We start from the raw sequence: 15,818 nt of genomic DNA, 5'->3' as shown, positions 1-15,818 counted from the left end.
TCATGTTATGTATGTAGTGGAACTTGAAAAAACATTCTTTAATTACAGAAACCTGATGCAGAGAGTCTCTGCAGTATTAGGATCATTACTAGCCCATTATAATTTCCATGGAAACTTGTTCTGACCATGGAGAAGGAAGGGTTTTGTTGTTTGAGTTCATAAAAGATTGAACTAAGTAAGCATGGCCCGAAATACATCAGCCATTACTTTAAAAAAAAAAAAAAAAAAAGTCCCAGGAGAGTAGGGTTATCAGGTGCTTAGGTGGGGAAGGGGTGGGAATAGGTACTGGGACAGAATCGTGAATGAGTTACCAGGTCTGCGGAGTGTGCTGATTTTCTAGGCTGCATGTTTGTTGACTCTCTGGGCACAAAGGGCCTATACCTTCCACGTTGCCGTTTGGGAGTTATTTCTCAACACCTGTTTGTATCTGCATAAGACCATATATTGATGATTGTTCCCGCTTTGTCTTCTAAACATCCAGACACATATCAGTATTAGCGGAAACAATAAAGAAGGGAATACATGACGCTGATTCGGAAGCACGGATAGAAGCCAGAAAGTAAGTGTTGGCTGAACACCACTTTCCCGATTCACTACTTTTATGTTTCAGGTGTCCTGTCCAGATCGCCTCATGAAAGCTTATTAAGTCACATGGACATGTTTTGTTAATCAGGACCTTTAAATATGACCCAAAAGGCCATTTCAAAATATCTCTCTAGTTTTCTGTTTCGAGGGTTGTTGAGTTGAGTGTCCAGGCCTGAAAGGCTGGTACTATTTGAACATAAAGTGGACTGAGGTAGACACAGAAAGCCCATTTTTAAATTTATGAGAAATTGCTGCGTGAGCCGGCAAAGCACTTGTCTGCGTGCCCCGTGTTGTCTCTCACTCACTAAGCTCTGTGGGTCCCAGTGGCTTGTTGACTTGCCGTGAAGAATCCCGCTCACGGAGATCCTTTCCCTGGGATCACAGCTCTGCAGGCATCGGCGGGGTGGCATGCCGGGGCAGTGAGCCCCTCCAGGAGGGAGGGGGGCTGGTCGCAGACCACAGCTCGCTGTCCCCGCTCACGTTTGGGGCCGTCTGGCCATCAGGACTGGTTATGCTGCAGTCGTGAGGCTGGGTCTCCACGTGCAGCGCCATCCTGCGGGTGAAGCTGCCATCGTGACCGTAAGTAGCTGAAGCTTGACGCCAAGATGTCCTCCCTCTCGGGCAGCTCAGAGAGAAGAAGAGCTTCCCGTTTTGCCCTGTGGCTGTTTCTCTGCGCTTTCGTAGTCGACCGGCTCTTCTAATTGACACGGGTTAAAGCCAGTCCTTACATCCTGGAACACTGCGGACTTGCTCGGCTGCACGAGCACACCCTGACCTCGCACTTCCTGCTCCGACTGCTTTCTCAGTTAAGCCGTAGTTCCCTGGTTTCAGAGTGTGTGGAGGACTCCCGCTTGACCCTCAAGTGCTCACTGCAATCTCGTGCTGGGAAGTTCCTACCAAAAGAAGGGACATGACAAGCCGTGGCTAAAAAGTAAAAACTAGGAGGAGCGGGTTTGTGAACGGTCTGCGTACGCTGCTCTTCACCCTCATCTTGTATTTGGTGCCTCCACCCCAGTTTTTTCTTGTCCTTTGATCGTAACACAGTACAGGTTTCAAGTAGCTGTGAGCCTCGTCCTGGTTTTCTTTTGTTCTCGTTACCTAAAGCCGTTTTAAGTACTTGGAACCAGGGAGCGTCACATTGCATTGATAAAAGCGTCCATGACCGAGTCCCCCTCGCGTTCTGGGTGTCGTTCTCGTTGGTTCGGCTCCATCTTCCCTGAGGCTCCCAGTCTTGCGAGTCAGGCTCTTTAATTTCCATTTTATCCATTTCATTAATGCGACTGAGAGTCAGACAGCTGGGCCGGAGTCACCAAGGACGGGAGCTGGGAGTGAGGATCCACCAGACCTCCGCGGTTCCCACGCTTCCTCAGGCCGCAGCTGCCACCGGTCGCAGGAGCTGGCGGTGGGGGGCGGGGGGGGTCCCTCCCTGACAGCGTCCCGGGTGCATACCCGTTGACAGGAGGCTGCGTGTTTTCCAGGTGTTACTGGGGTTTCCACAGTCACTTCAGCAGAGAAGCGGAGCACCTGTACCACACTCTGGAGCCCTCCTACCAGAGGGCTCTGCAAAGCCACCTGAAGAGCTCGGACAGCGTGGTGTCGCTGCCCCAGTCAGACCGCTCATCCTCCAGCTCGCAGGAGAGTCTCAAGTAAGGGCCCGGCTGTGAAGAATGGGCTGCACGAGCACGCAGACTCTCCCTGTGCTTTTGTCTGTCTGCGTGCCGTTGCCATTCCCCCTTAATTCAGGTGGAGGCTCGTGCTGGGGAAGATGCTGTGGGGATGGTGAGAAATGAGTGGCCTGGTCCCTGGTCCCTGGTCCCTGAGGCAGGTAGTTTGTACTTAAATTTACATGGCAGTCCTGGAACACAGTTTTGGAGTAACACAAGCGAGTTGTTCAGGGTGTCTTCTAAGACAATAGAAGCGTTAACTTGGAGACAGCTCTGGAAAGGGAGGGCTTTCAAACCCTGGGACTGAACGTGCTGCCATCTTCTCTCAGTACCTCTGATCTCTGTTGCTGTTTAAGACTTCCCTCCGTGTGTTTGAAAGATAGTCCAAAATATAATGCTAAAGCTTTTCCGAAATCGGGGGTTCATAAGGTTGTGGTCCAAGGTACCTGTAGAATTCTGGGAAGCCTGAAGCCGTTCTTTATTATCATATTCTCCCGCTGTAGATTGTATTTGTATCAATGCAGATACAGTGCACCTTTGATAATAGACAGACGTGTCCCTTTATTTCCAGTCGGCCGCTCTCCGCCAAGAGAAGCCCTACTGGCAGTGCCACCTCCAGAGGTAAGGCGGGCGCCGCGGGGGAGGCCCTGAGCCTGGGGCGGGCTGAGCAGCGGCTGGAAGGGTCTGCGGAGGGCCCGCCGTGCCCCGTGCTCCCACCGGGCCGGCAGACCTGTCCTCGCCCACAGAGCTGCCGTGGGGGGTGCCTCTGTGCTCTGCGCACTTGCCAGGGGAGCGGGGGCCGCTCGGGATGTTCCGAGCAGCAGGCAGCTGATGGCTGTGGGAGGACAGGAGGGGACGTTCCCAAGAGGGGGAGCGTCCAGCTTGGCGTGAGCCTTCCTGCCACCCTGGCCAGACATGATCGAGTTTTCATTACTTCGGTGCTCACGTGAACTGGAAACGTGGTCCATTTCTGTGGGGTTTATGGTCTCTGATGACGGGGGCTTGCGGAGCTGCGGCCACTTGTCACTTCCTGCAGCATCGGCTGAGCTGTGTCCGGCGAGCAGGGGACACTGTCGGCCGGCGCTGTGTGCTCCAGCCTTTGTCAGAGCTTGACTCCTGTTCTCAGGAGAAGCAGGGCACGCGTCAGCGATACAGGTCTAACATTCTCACGTGGCCCTTACCGTCGTTGCTAAGGTTCCCTCCTCCCCCCGCAGCTTCCACAGTCAGCAGCAAATCCGTGTCCACCACGGGGTCCCTGCAGCGCTCTCGAAGCGACATAGACGTGAACGCAGCCGCCAGCGCCAAATCCAAGGTCCCCTCGGCTCCCGGTGCAGCGCCCTTCAGCTCCGCAGCGGCCTTGCCTCCGGGCTCGTACGCCTCCTTAGGTAACCAGCCCTGCGACCCTGCCCCCGAGTCTGCCGTTCGAGATAACCCTTAACCTCTGCTCCAATCTGTCCGTGTAGCAAATTACCAGGAACCGGAGTTGAGGCGGTTGCAGGGCTGACCTTTCAGAGTACGTGCGTCTGGGCGCTGACCTGCGCGCTGACCTCTGTGCTGGCCACTGGTTTGCAGCCACCCTTTGGTGGGTGTCCCTGCTTCTGGGGCATCACCCTGGTCGGGGACGCATGCCTCAGCACCCTGTGCCCCTTCCCAGCTGCCCAGACTCCTCCTGTGTGGCCAGGGCTGGGTTTCCTCCCCTCCTGACCTGGGTGGAGAGCCTGAAGTGCGGGGGCGGGGGGGCGCTCCGGAGGAGCAGGAGGGACTCAGCAACCAGCATCGCCTGTTGTACAGAAGGGTGTCTTCCTTCCCTGTGTCACCTTGGGAGGAGTGGGTACCTACTCCGATGAAAGCCCGAAAGAGTAAAAAGATTATTTTCAAAGGAATATCTGACAGAATGCTAGGTCAGTTTTTCAGCAGACGCTGCACATCTACTGGGGGTAAGGCTGATAGTTTGAGTTTGTTTTTGTGAAAGCAGAGTTGTTCAAAGCCAAAGTCTGGAGACCTCGCTGGATCCATTTTATTTTGGATCTTAAGGAAACGAATACAATTCAAGCTTCATGAAACATCGAGACTTATTACTTGTGCGGTTTACAGACTAATTCCAAAGTCAGTCCTACAGCTAATATTCTGAAAGCATGGAAGCAGAGCGAGAGAACACCGAGAGGAGGTTACCAGGCCCGACCTTGAGTCGCTCAGTGACCCTGACCAGGCTGTGTTTCCTCTACCCATAAATGAGTTGTAATAATAGCCACCTAATTCAGACACGGGGTAGGGACAGGTGACATTATATAAAAGTCCTTTGTCAACCATTATCCTGTACGGCGAAGGGAACTGCGGTCGTGATAGGAACGTTATTAGTTTAAAAGGTAAGGTGTATGTTGTGGGACATTGTTAAGTCGGTCTTGTTTTCTCTACAGAAATGCCTCATTGAGATTGGGAAGATGCCCAGTAAGGGCTCTCCTTTTCTCTGGTTTATTTAACTCTTACAAAGTCACGTAGGCGTGTTTAGGATCCCATGTTGGTGTGTGCTTACCAAGAGAGAAGTCAGGTGGGAAGGCTTTCTGTTCATTTTAGTTCCGTCTGATCCACCTTGAGAATCTGTAGTCAGTGTTTGTTTCATTGCTTGAAAACCTGAGTAAAGTTACAGCAGTCCTTGTTTTTCGGTGCATGATTGAGCTATTTTAATACGGACCCTGTGGACTCCGCTTGGCGCTAGTCAAGGCACTTGGGTCTTCTGGTCTGATGACACAGAAATGACCTTTTAGAAGCGCTGATGATAAATTTTCAGCCCAGTGTTACCTCTTCGAATGACAAGACTGGAGTATTCCCCATTCTCCCAGCATTTCCTGAGAGCTCGACCTCTGCTTTCCTGATGTCCAAGTCAGCAAGAACCAAAAAAATCAGCCCCCAGATATAACATAACCCTTCGGAGGAGCAGTTACAAGTACTACCGAGGTTGACACGTTACGTCTGTGAGGAGTGTAGCGTTAAAGCTCATGATCCTTTTCCAAATTTCTAGAGTCCAGACGCGTGAGGGGAGACACGGAGCCCCTAGGCCCTGACTCAGGTACCGAGCTGGACGGTCTTGCTGCTCGCTGTGTGGCTGGGACAGGCCTTGCTGTAGCCAGCTTCTCGGAGCTGCTCACTGACTGCCTCTGTCCTTGGGGTGTCCTTTAGTTCCCCGCCCCCCCTTATTCTGCTGGTGCTTTGTTCCAAAAAACAGGGGACTCTTCAGAGGATGAGGTTGGGCCACATCAGAAACACAGTCAGTCTGTCAGCTGAGGCGCGACCCTGGGCTGCCCTTTCGTGTTTTGTCTTCTGCAGGCAGAAGCACACTGTCCTAAGCTGATTTTGGTAGAAGGTGCACCACTTACTTGCTTCCGACTCTGCTTTGCTGTTGAACTTGTTTCCCTTTTAATTTTATTTTAAACTGTACTTTTGCTTCTTTAGTAGCCAATAATAACATTCTGCTTTTTGATTTTTTTGATGCGACTAACTGTTCCCTGTTGTCCCTTCCCTTGTTTTTTAATTTGCTTAAAGATGGCACTGCCACCAAAGCGGAGGGTAAGCAGTTTGTCTCTGTGGCCGAGCTGTGTCTCCCTCTCACTGATCCTCTGTCCCCACGAGTGTTGCCTGGCGCCCTCGCCTTCCCCGGGGTCCCTGCATGACACGTTGCACGTGCATCCCTCCACTCTTCTTCATCCTGTTTCCACTGGGTTTTGCCTTCCCCCAACCTGAGCTCTCCTCTCCTTTCTTGTGTGGTCGTTGTGCTTGTGAATTTGGGCCCTGAGTGTGCTGTACGTGGCGTCGCTCTGAGCCCACACTGGGAGGGGGGTCACGTGACCTCGTGGGTCCCAGCTGCTGTCACCCCTGAAGCACCACCTCAGCTTCCGTTTCGTCCTCCTCACTTTGTGCTTTTGTGGGCCTCTCAGGATTTGCCTTTCCTCTTTTAAACATAAATTTAAGTGTCCATCGTCAATTCAGGTTCAAGGCTGGTGAAGGTTTTCCGGCAGGTAATTTCTAGACGTGAAAAAAATTGTTTCCTCTCCCCTAAAACTGCTGAATTGTGTGATACCATTTCTGTTTGTCTCACTGACGCATACCCCATTCATTCATATACCTTGGTTCATCCACTCAGCAGCCTCGTCCTCTGTGACACACAGGAATATAGCTGGTGGAAGAAATACACAAACCCATGTCCACTTTGTTTTCTTTTTGTCTCATTCTCAAGAGGCTCTTTCTGATGTTTCATTCTTTTGAATTTTAGATGGAGCTGTTCTCATTGGTACAGGTCTTTGATTAGAACATGCTAGACAAGATCGACCTTGCAAAGTCTCTAGATAGTAAGCACGATGTTTCAAATAATTGAAATTTAGAGTTAACCTCGTCTGCTTAAGGGAATGGCTTAGACCCATGAACCCTCAGGATGATTTAACAATTAGGAACTGCTAGGTAACTTTCCTGTATTATTTAGCCACTCTAAAAGGCCAGCCAGCAGAGTAGACTGGGTTTTATCTCGAGATGTGCACTACTTCCTGAGGGACTCGCAAAGGAAAAATCGGAACGGAACTTTTAAAAAAGAGGAGCATAGTCTCAAGATCAATGTTCTTTTCTGTGTTAAAAAAAAAAAAGATAAGTGTTCTTCAAACTCATCTCATCGTAAACATCACCGGGGTGCTTGCTGCAGGGGCAGAGTCCTAGGCCCTGCCCCCGAAAATGCTGACTAGCTTTGGAAGGAGCAGGGGCTCTGAACATTCACCAAGCCCCGCTGGTGGTTCTTGGGGTCGGATAAGTTTTTGAAATGAAAAGTTTCCAAAATGAAAAATGGACAAAAGGCCCATGTCACGACGAGGGCGTCATTTGTGATAGGAGACTGAGGCTGGGTATGATTTTCTTCATTTTTTTCGTTGATATGAGTCATTTTATATCTCTCCTTCCCCAAGAAACCATCCTAAGTATTTCCTCAGCCTAGACAGTTGCGGAGTGGAGGGCGGAATACAATAATGTATTTCGTCTCATCAGATGAAAAGTGAAGAAGTGATGTGGGAAGTTATACATTTTTTGCAGAATGCCCTGCTTGATTTCGTATACCTATATAGCACAATCAAAATCAGCCTGTGATTCCATGCAGCAGTGGGGTTTTTGAACTTTTTTTTTTTTTCTTCTTTCTGTGAGTTTTCTTTTACCTGTCCAGAGCAAGATCAGAAGGTTGCTTACTTAGTTATTGTGCAGGAGGCTGAGGATGAGAAGTCTCTTTCTGGTTCTCCTTCTTGTAGGAAAGTGGAGGTTGATCTGTGGGCCCTTAATCGTATAGAGTTCAGAATCAGCCAGAAGAGAACCTTATCGGGGCAGCCCCGTGCGCCTTGGCCTCAGTCCCAGGGCCATCCAGGCCATCACAGAACTGGCCGCTCAGAGCCTCCAGCTTTGTGTGATGACAAGACAGAATACAGAGGCCCCGGGAGGCCTGTGAACTGGAGCCCCTCTAGGCCGTCATTTCTGTTTGTTTCAGCTCTGAAACTTAGCAGGCCTGCTTAGAAAAGCTACACATGCAGCGAGTATCACTTAGCATCTTGTCATGAGTTTTCTGTCTGAATTTTAGGGATCATTATGGGCCTTTTGAAGATTTGTTAATAAAGTCTGTTGAATATTTTACTATCTAGCTCCTGAGGCAAGCGCTAGGCACTTGCATCACGAGGCAAAGATATGACTTTGAATCAGTGGTTGGATGCTCTAAATTCAGAATTCAGGCAATACATTTGAAACCTGGCCACTCCCTTATTATCGTAATTGAGAAAAACAAATAGTCTTTGGGAGTTACCTATCTCACATACCAAGTAGCCACTCTGATGTTTATGACTAATCAGATAAATATTTTTTGTGAAGGACTCAAAGCTCAACTTTTGGACGAAAGTTTATTTCCAGGTTATCTTTCAGTGTGTTACTATGTTCAGTGATTTGGGGGATTTGGAAAAGGAAGCATTGATAGTGTCTGTTACGCTGCTCGTGAGAGAGTTTATTATGATTACCCTGGACCCTTGAGCAACATGGGTTTGAAGCGTGTGGGCCCACTATAGGCGGATTGTTGTCAGTAAACTTACAGAACTGCACAGTCTGTGCAGGGCAGCTGTGGGACTCGAGCATCTGTGGCCTCAAGCATCCCCGGCCGGCCCTGGAACCAGCCAGTCTCTGCGGGTACCAGGGGTGGCTGCAGATACTCCAGTTGTGTGGAAACGAATGACTCGCATCTTCTCATCTCATGCTTTTTTTTTTTCTTTTAAATTTAGCTGCTGGGTTTAGGAAATGTATTATTCTTGTTTTTTTCCCCCAAATAAATAATTTTAAATGAAGAGTTAAAATACTTCAGTGACCTGTTGGTACCAACAACGTAGTGATGGGTTCAGAGTGTAGGTAATCATATGTTACTAAGTGTAGTCAAAGGCCATGCTTAACTACTGGTGATTTTAATTAAGGTTACACAATAAAAACTATGTAGCCTTGTCTGCTCTTCTGGAAAAGGAACTTAGATTTAGTTCTCTTTTACTGGGAAATAAAACATTTGGTATTGCCGTGTGTCTGTCGAAGAGCTCTGAATTTTAAGAAGTTGGCCTTTTTACACAATGAAAAAATATGTATGTATAAAAAAATAAAAGTTATAAACTTCTTTTACTTTTATCTTTAAAAAACATGAGTGAAGTTATGGAGTGGCGGGCGGTACCTGTAGGTAGCAAAATTTACAGGTGATCAACTTTGCAAATTTTGTTTCTTTCAAAAATGCCACGTGTGACTCGAGAGGTTGGGCTTTTTGTGCCCCAGACAGTGGGTGTAAAAGCAGGTTCCTGGACCCAAACGTCCCAACTGGAGAGTGAGATTTACCTGGAGACCTTTTCATTGTCACGCCTCAAAATGGAGACAAAGACCCGAGTGGGGAGAGGCTGTCGAATGATGTATAACTATCTTAGGCTAAACTGGACGTAGGAAAACCGTGCTTCCAGGTTAAACCAGTTCACAGGTTTAGTTTCCAGTCCTGAGGGCTTTTCTAGAAGAATGGCAGTGTGACTGGCTGTTATTAACGGGCCACGAGATACGGATGTTCTGTCTTTATTCCACAAAAGTCAAGGGCTGCACTGCTCTTACAGGTCTGTTGTCCTCTGGGTCTGCTTTTCTCTGGATGTGTGTGTTTGTTGATGCGCCTCTTGTCTCTCCCTCCAGAATTTTTTTTCTGCTGTAGCATTCCCGTATATACCCCATTTCCATGTCTTTGACTTAACGCTGACTTTTTTTCCTTTTTCACATCTTCTTTCTGTCCCTGTCAAAACACGGTATGAGTGAATATGTCATTAACAGGTCATAGGGTAGAACTGAAGTATATTTTTACTGTTTGTTGCATTTATTGAGCAGGCTTTCTTTTTCCTAAAGACCACAGAGTATTTTATATCATGTCTTTAAAACATATACAGGCACTTGCAGTAATATTGCCAAATTAATAGGATGACTAAACCAAACCATACCTCTTCCAATAAGGGAAATATACATCTGAGTACAATACAACAGAGGCCCTTTAAACTCCCCAAAACGGATTTTAAGGGTGCTCTGAGGTTACTCATGTTAAGTCCCTAGGTGAGAGTTAAGAGTTGGCACTCAGCCAGCATTGTAAAAGTGCTGTATACCCATGAAAAGGTGGGCTTGGGGAGAAAAACCTTTGAAGACATCAAACTGACATGATCGCTCTCTTGACTTGGTCCCAGGCAAAGGAAAACCAGCCTCCCCTAATTTGTAACTAAACTCTCTTCTCACACAAGTTGTGCTTTCAGTTTTTGTTATCTGTGGTATCTGGGAACCCCCAAACTGATGAATAAGTAGTCTGCGTTTACAGCCTCCACGGGAAAGACAGTGAACTTCTACAGAGGAGGCCACTGTCAAATCTGGTTTCTCAAGGTCCCCACAGATTAAACTCTGGCAAATACGAGCTCATAGTCCAAAATTACATCCATGGTGAGTGAGAAACAGCCGAGAGAAAGAATAAAAACATAATTAATCCTTCAGGACTTGAGGGTCTTTTATGTAATATGAAATTGCTATATTTAAATGTTTAAAGGAAATAAGAAACTTGTATTTTTAGCAGCATATAGAGTTTAGTAGTCTGAGTGATCCTCCCAATTGAGAGCAGAGCACCCCTCTGGAATAAACGTAGTAAAGCCACTCATCTGCAGACTTAAGCAAAAGCAGAAACCCTAGGAAGTGAGGGCCAGAGCTGGTTTGCATCCTGAGGTTTTGGGCTGAATCCTGGAGACCTGGGGCATTTGCTCAGGACATGGAGTGACAGGAAGTCACTGCGTCCTCACTGGTGAACAAGAGGTTGACTCTACTGAAGAGAAGAGGACAAGAGGGAGTCTGCCCATTTTAATCTTAAGTACTGGGTGGAGCAGGGAACGTCATCTTCCCTGAGAAGTTGCAGCCATAAATCGGGCCTTCGTGCAGCTTTCTGGTCAGAATTCATGCTACCTTTGTGGTCTGAGAAACCCAAGCAGATAAATCATGTTGAAGTGGCTGTGGATTGCTTGTATCCACAGGACGCTAGAAGAAGCAAACATAGGTCCTCATTGGAAGAACTCACCTTCACTCTAGGTCTTAAAGAATTCCCATAAAGTTCCAAGAAAATAAACCATTTTGTTGTCTTAATATTTAAAGAAATAAAAAGAAAAATTGAGAAAGACAAGCAGGGGAGTAAGGAACTATAAAGAATGACCAAGCAGGCTTTGAAAAAGAACAAATGGATCCTCTAGAAATGAAAATATAATAAGTTATTAAAATTTAAAACTCGATGGGTAAATTGAGCTGCAGAACCAATGAAACTGAAGAGTGAACTCACGAATTCAAGGTAAGAAAACATCGTCCAGAGTTATGTGCAGAAGGGACGGAGTTAGAAAACAGGATGGGGTGTTACGTCCCACGGGAAGTAGTGAAGAAGTTCAACCTATCTAATTGAGTTTTAAGAAGAGAGACTGGGGGGGAGACAGTATATGAAGAGGTCGTGGTTGGGAATCTTCACGATTGTTGAAGGACACTGAACCACAGATGCAGAAAACCTGGTGCATCCCAGCCAAGACAAAAAGAAAATTCACAGTGAAACACATCATAACGAAACTGCAGAACACCAGAGATTAAAAATATATATCTATTACAAATAGCCAGAGGGAAGAAGAGACTACCCACAAAGGAAAGCCAGAGTTTAAATACAACTGGGGACCCTGGAATCAGATCGATGGAGCATATCAATGTCCATGTCCTGTTTCTGACTTTCTACAATAGTTTTGTAAGATGTTACCGTTGAACGAAACTGGGTAAAGAGCACATAGGATCTCTGTGTATTATATCTTACAGTCAAATCTGAGTCTACAATTATCTCAGAATAAAAAGTTTAAGAAAGGGGTCTAGAAGTTGTGCTTTTAATATTAATATTTTAATCTGTAAGACTGTTACCTTAGAGATAGCAAAGCATATCTTGAGAAAAATTAAGACAAAAGGAGGAAACAAAGGAAGGTAAAAGGAAAATGAGAAATCAAGACAAAAAAAGCATGCTTATAAGTGGTAAGAACAAGCTCAAATGAACTGAACTTTCCAGTTAAAATAGAAAGATTATTAGACTTAAACTTTTAAAAAAGATCTAGCAATATGATACTTAAAGAGATTAAGCCTTTAAGGCTACATATAGAGTAAAAGACAAAGGATGAGAAATTCATAGTAAAAGAAAGCTGTTGAAGGTTTATTAATAACAGACCCAAAAAAGGCAAAAAGAGGACTTCTATGTAATAAAAGAGTCAATAAGTCACTAAGGTGCAATAGACCTAAATTTTTATGGATCTAATAAAAACAGCCTCAAGATATACAAAAAAGTATTTGCAAATTAATATTCATAGTGGGTGGTATATAAAAATACAAATTTTGAATAACTAATACATTGACATAGTTCCAAACTCAGAAAATATAAAGAGGTATGCAGTTTCCCCTCATCTTTGTCTTTCATTTATCTAGTTATCACCTCTTTCCTTCAACCTCAGTATGTTACTGCTTTTAGTTTCATTTTTATCCATAGTTTGTTTGCATAAAAAATAATATAGGGAATTCCCTGGTGGTCCAGTGGTTAGGACTCCACGCTTTCACTGCCAGGGGCCTGGGTTCAATCGCTGGTCAGGGAACTAAGATTCCACAAGCCGCGTGGCGCAGCAGGAAGAAAACAAACAAGAAAAAGAAAGAATATGAAAATCATACTTTTCCCTTTTTTAAAACATAAAAGGTAGCATATTTACATACACTATTCTGCATCTTCATTATTTTCACTTAATTATAGCTTAAGATTCTTCCATGTTAGGTTGCAGAACCTCTTCACTCATTAATACTGCTGTACATTCCCCTGTGTGGATTAACTTGAACCAACCAAACCCATATTGATAGACATTTGGATTGTTTTCAGAGTTTTGCTGTTACAAACAGTGCTGCCATGAATTACCTTTTATGTGCATCATTCTGCATGGACACAAGAATATTGGGAGGCTAAATTACCCAAAGTGGAATTGTTGGATTAAAAAGTGCACACATTTGTGATTGTGATAGACATTGCCGAATAACCCTCTATAGGGGCTGTATTAATTTTAACTCCCACAAAGAATGAATGAGAGTGCCTGTTTGCCTACATGCCAGAAGGTTAGCAGATTTTTAAGATTTTTGCCAATCTTGTCGGTGATGAATAGCATTCTTAATGTCATTTTAATATTTTTTTCTTACTGGGGGGCTGCACACTGTTTCATACATTTAGGGGCCATTTCTATTTCAGTTAAATATCTATTCCTAGCCTTTGACCATTCTTTATTGGGATGTGACAGTGGTGTGTTGAAGCTGGCTTGAACCAGTTCATCCGATTCCAGTTGTTAGATTTTCAGGAATTTTATAAGCTGGTTTACATTATATCAATGGCCTCAAAGAGGCCACGGTGGGAATATTTACACCAGGGAATTGCAAAGCACCACAAGTCAGCAGAACACTCCCCCAACCACCCCACCCCCCACAGTTCCCCTCTAATTGCTAAACATTTACCAGCACACTTGCTGTTGAACTTATTATTGATACCTAGGAATCTTTTATGTGATAAGGAAATTAGCACCTTATGACATGAGTTGCAAATAATTTTCCCCCATTTGTCATTTTCTCGAATTTGCTCATAGTTTTCTTCCTGCCATCCTGAGATTTAAAAAAAAAATAATTAGTCAAATTTATCAATCTTTTCTAATGGCTTTTAATTTTGTTATAGTGAGAATGGACTTTCCACTACAAGTTACCATGGAATTCTCCCATGTTTTCTTTCAGAACTTTTTTTTTTTGGCCGCACTATGCGGCATGTTGGATCTTAAGTTCCCCAACCAGGGACTGAACCCGTCCTCCCTGCAGTGGAAGCACGGAGTCCTAACCTCTGGACTGCCAGGGAAGTTCCCTAAAACTTTGATGGTTTCATATTTGACATTTTAATCTTAGGTCCATTTGCTGCTTTTCTTGGTGTAAAGTGTGAAGTATGGATCCAACTTATTTTTCCAAAGCAGAACATTAACAAATGAGATCCTATAATCCATTTTTTCAAAAGCAACATATTATGTTGAACTACATATTAATCCTTGTGGAATGAAACAAAAGCAGTGCTTAGAGGGAAGTTCCTAGCCCTAAGTTTATATTAGAGGAGAGACTGAATTAGTCTGTTTCCAGTGTGTTAGTGAAAGAACAGAATAAACCCAAAGAAAAGGAGGGAGGAAGTAGCAAAGATATGAGTAAAAGTTAATGAAGTAGGAATGAAACATTCGTTTTAGAGGATTAAGAAATACAAAATGTGATTCGTTGAAAATACTAATAAAATAGGCAAACTTTTGGAAAGATCAGTTTGAGAATTGGCAGTGATAAAGCAGGTATAAGTGTGGATCAGTAGAGCTTTAAAGGGGTAGTAGAAAACTATGACAATTTTATGTTAACAATTTTAAAGCAAATTGGATGAACTTCTAGGGAAAAAACCTGTTTCTTCAAGAAGAAGAAAAAACCCAAGTAGTTTTAAGACTACTCATTAAATAATTTGAATCAGTACCTAAAACTCCATGCCCCCACCAAAAGCTAATTACTTAATTAAAATAGAAAAGATATCCAAAATCCCTACCATGCTCAGACGGCTATACATGCAAGTTGTGAAGCATGGGACAGTTCCCGTCTTACATAAACTCAGAGACCAGGAAGAGAGAAAGCTTCCCTCCCTGGTTTCATGTAGCTGTTGTGACCTTGGTACCAGAATCAGATGAGGTACAATACAGACATTCTGTGTATGTGACTGCGTGAGTCATGACAGCGGAGGTTTGATACTTTCAAACCTTATTGATGCAGCTCAGTACGTTTAGGAGAATAATCCTCTTTATCTCAGAAGATGGAAGCAAAGCATTAAAACATTCCAGAAACATTTCTGATAAATTCTTAGCAATTAGGAATGAGTTTTCTTCACTTGTGGAAGTATAGTTTGTGAAATTCCAGAATTATTTTTTTACATGTGGCTCAAGATAGCAAAGCCTACCTCGTGCTTCTCTTGAGCATTGTGCTGTGTGTCCAAGACAGCAGATGAAGTGATCAAGGGTAGGGTTTGAAGGGAGAAAACTGAAGTCTTATTTGCAGGTGGTTTTCTGTTTAGAGAACACCACATAATCTACATGTAAATTGGTAGGATTAATAAAAGTTTAGCAAGGTCCCTAGAGTTAAGTCGGGGCTTCCCTGGTGGCGCAGTGGTTGAGAGTCTGCCTGCTGATGCAGGGGACACGGGTTCGTGCCCCGGTCCGGGGGGATCCCACGTGCCACGGAGCGGCTGGGTCCATGGGCCATGGCCACTGAGCCTGCGCGTCCGGAGCCTGTGCGGGAGAGGCCACAGCAGTGAGAGACCTGTGTACCACGAAAAAATATATATATATATATAAAACAGTCATATTCTTATTTGTCAGCAAGTTAGACAATATAATTTAATCAACTGTATTGTGTATAATAAAAATAAGGCACCTTTGAATAAGTCTATAAAAATTGAATAAAACTTTTGGAAAAATTATAGTCTTTATTGAAAGACACTGAAGAAGGTGAAAAAGAGAAAATGCTAATGAATGGAAAGATCAATATCATAGGGCTGCCCCCCCCTCCGCCCCCAGCTTAACCCCAAATTCCACATTGCCAGTCAGAATTTCAACACGTCTTTTTATTACATCTTCACGTGCGCATATGCAAGAGAGCAGAGGGCTTTAGGGAAAAGTGGCTTGATTTGCCCTACCAATTAGGAAGGTAGTTTTGAAAAGCTACTCGCAACAGTGTATGTTGCACAGGATGGACACATGGACTAATGGGGCAGACACCACAGTGGAGAAAACGGACCCTTGCATGTATACAAGTACTTGTAAGTGACAAAGATGGCTTTGTAGGTTAGTTAAGAAAGGGGTTAAGTAAATTTGTTTGGACCTTCGTTAGTCACACAGAAGAAGTAAAACGGGTCTCTCCTTTACGTCCTACAAA

At 44.8% G+C, this 15,818-nt stretch overlaps 1 protein-coding gene across 6 annotated transcripts in view; it reads left to right on the top strand.

Moving 5' to 3' along the window:
• CLASP1 (cytoplasmic linker associated protein 1) overlaps positions 1 to 15,818 on the top strand; it is a 268,179-nt gene that overhangs the window by 162,347 nt on the left and 90,014 nt on the right. For 5 of the 6 annotated variants that reach the window (XM_082658008.1, XM_082658007.1, XM_082658012.1 and 2 more), the window contains 5 exons: positions 482 to 559; positions 2,064 to 2,231; positions 2,821 to 2,870; positions 3,464 to 3,634; positions 5,269 to 5,316. In XM_082658008.1, coding sequence (XP_082514134.1) covers positions 482 to 559; positions 2,064 to 2,231; positions 2,821 to 2,870; positions 3,464 to 3,634; positions 5,269 to 5,316 — 515 coding nt within the window. The remainder of the gene's footprint in view (positions 1 to 481; positions 560 to 2,063; positions 2,232 to 2,820; positions 2,871 to 3,463; positions 3,635 to 5,268; positions 5,317 to 15,818) is intronic. The other variant, XM_082658009.1, reaches the window with a different exon arrangement.

Source organism: Grampus griseus, assembly GCF_964374135.1.
Source record: "Grampus griseus genome assembly, chromosome: 7".
NCBI classification, from domain to species: Eukaryota; Metazoa; Chordata; class Mammalia; order Artiodactyla; family Delphinidae; genus Grampus; species Grampus griseus.
This window is presented reverse-complemented; position numbering and strand designations above follow the sequence as displayed.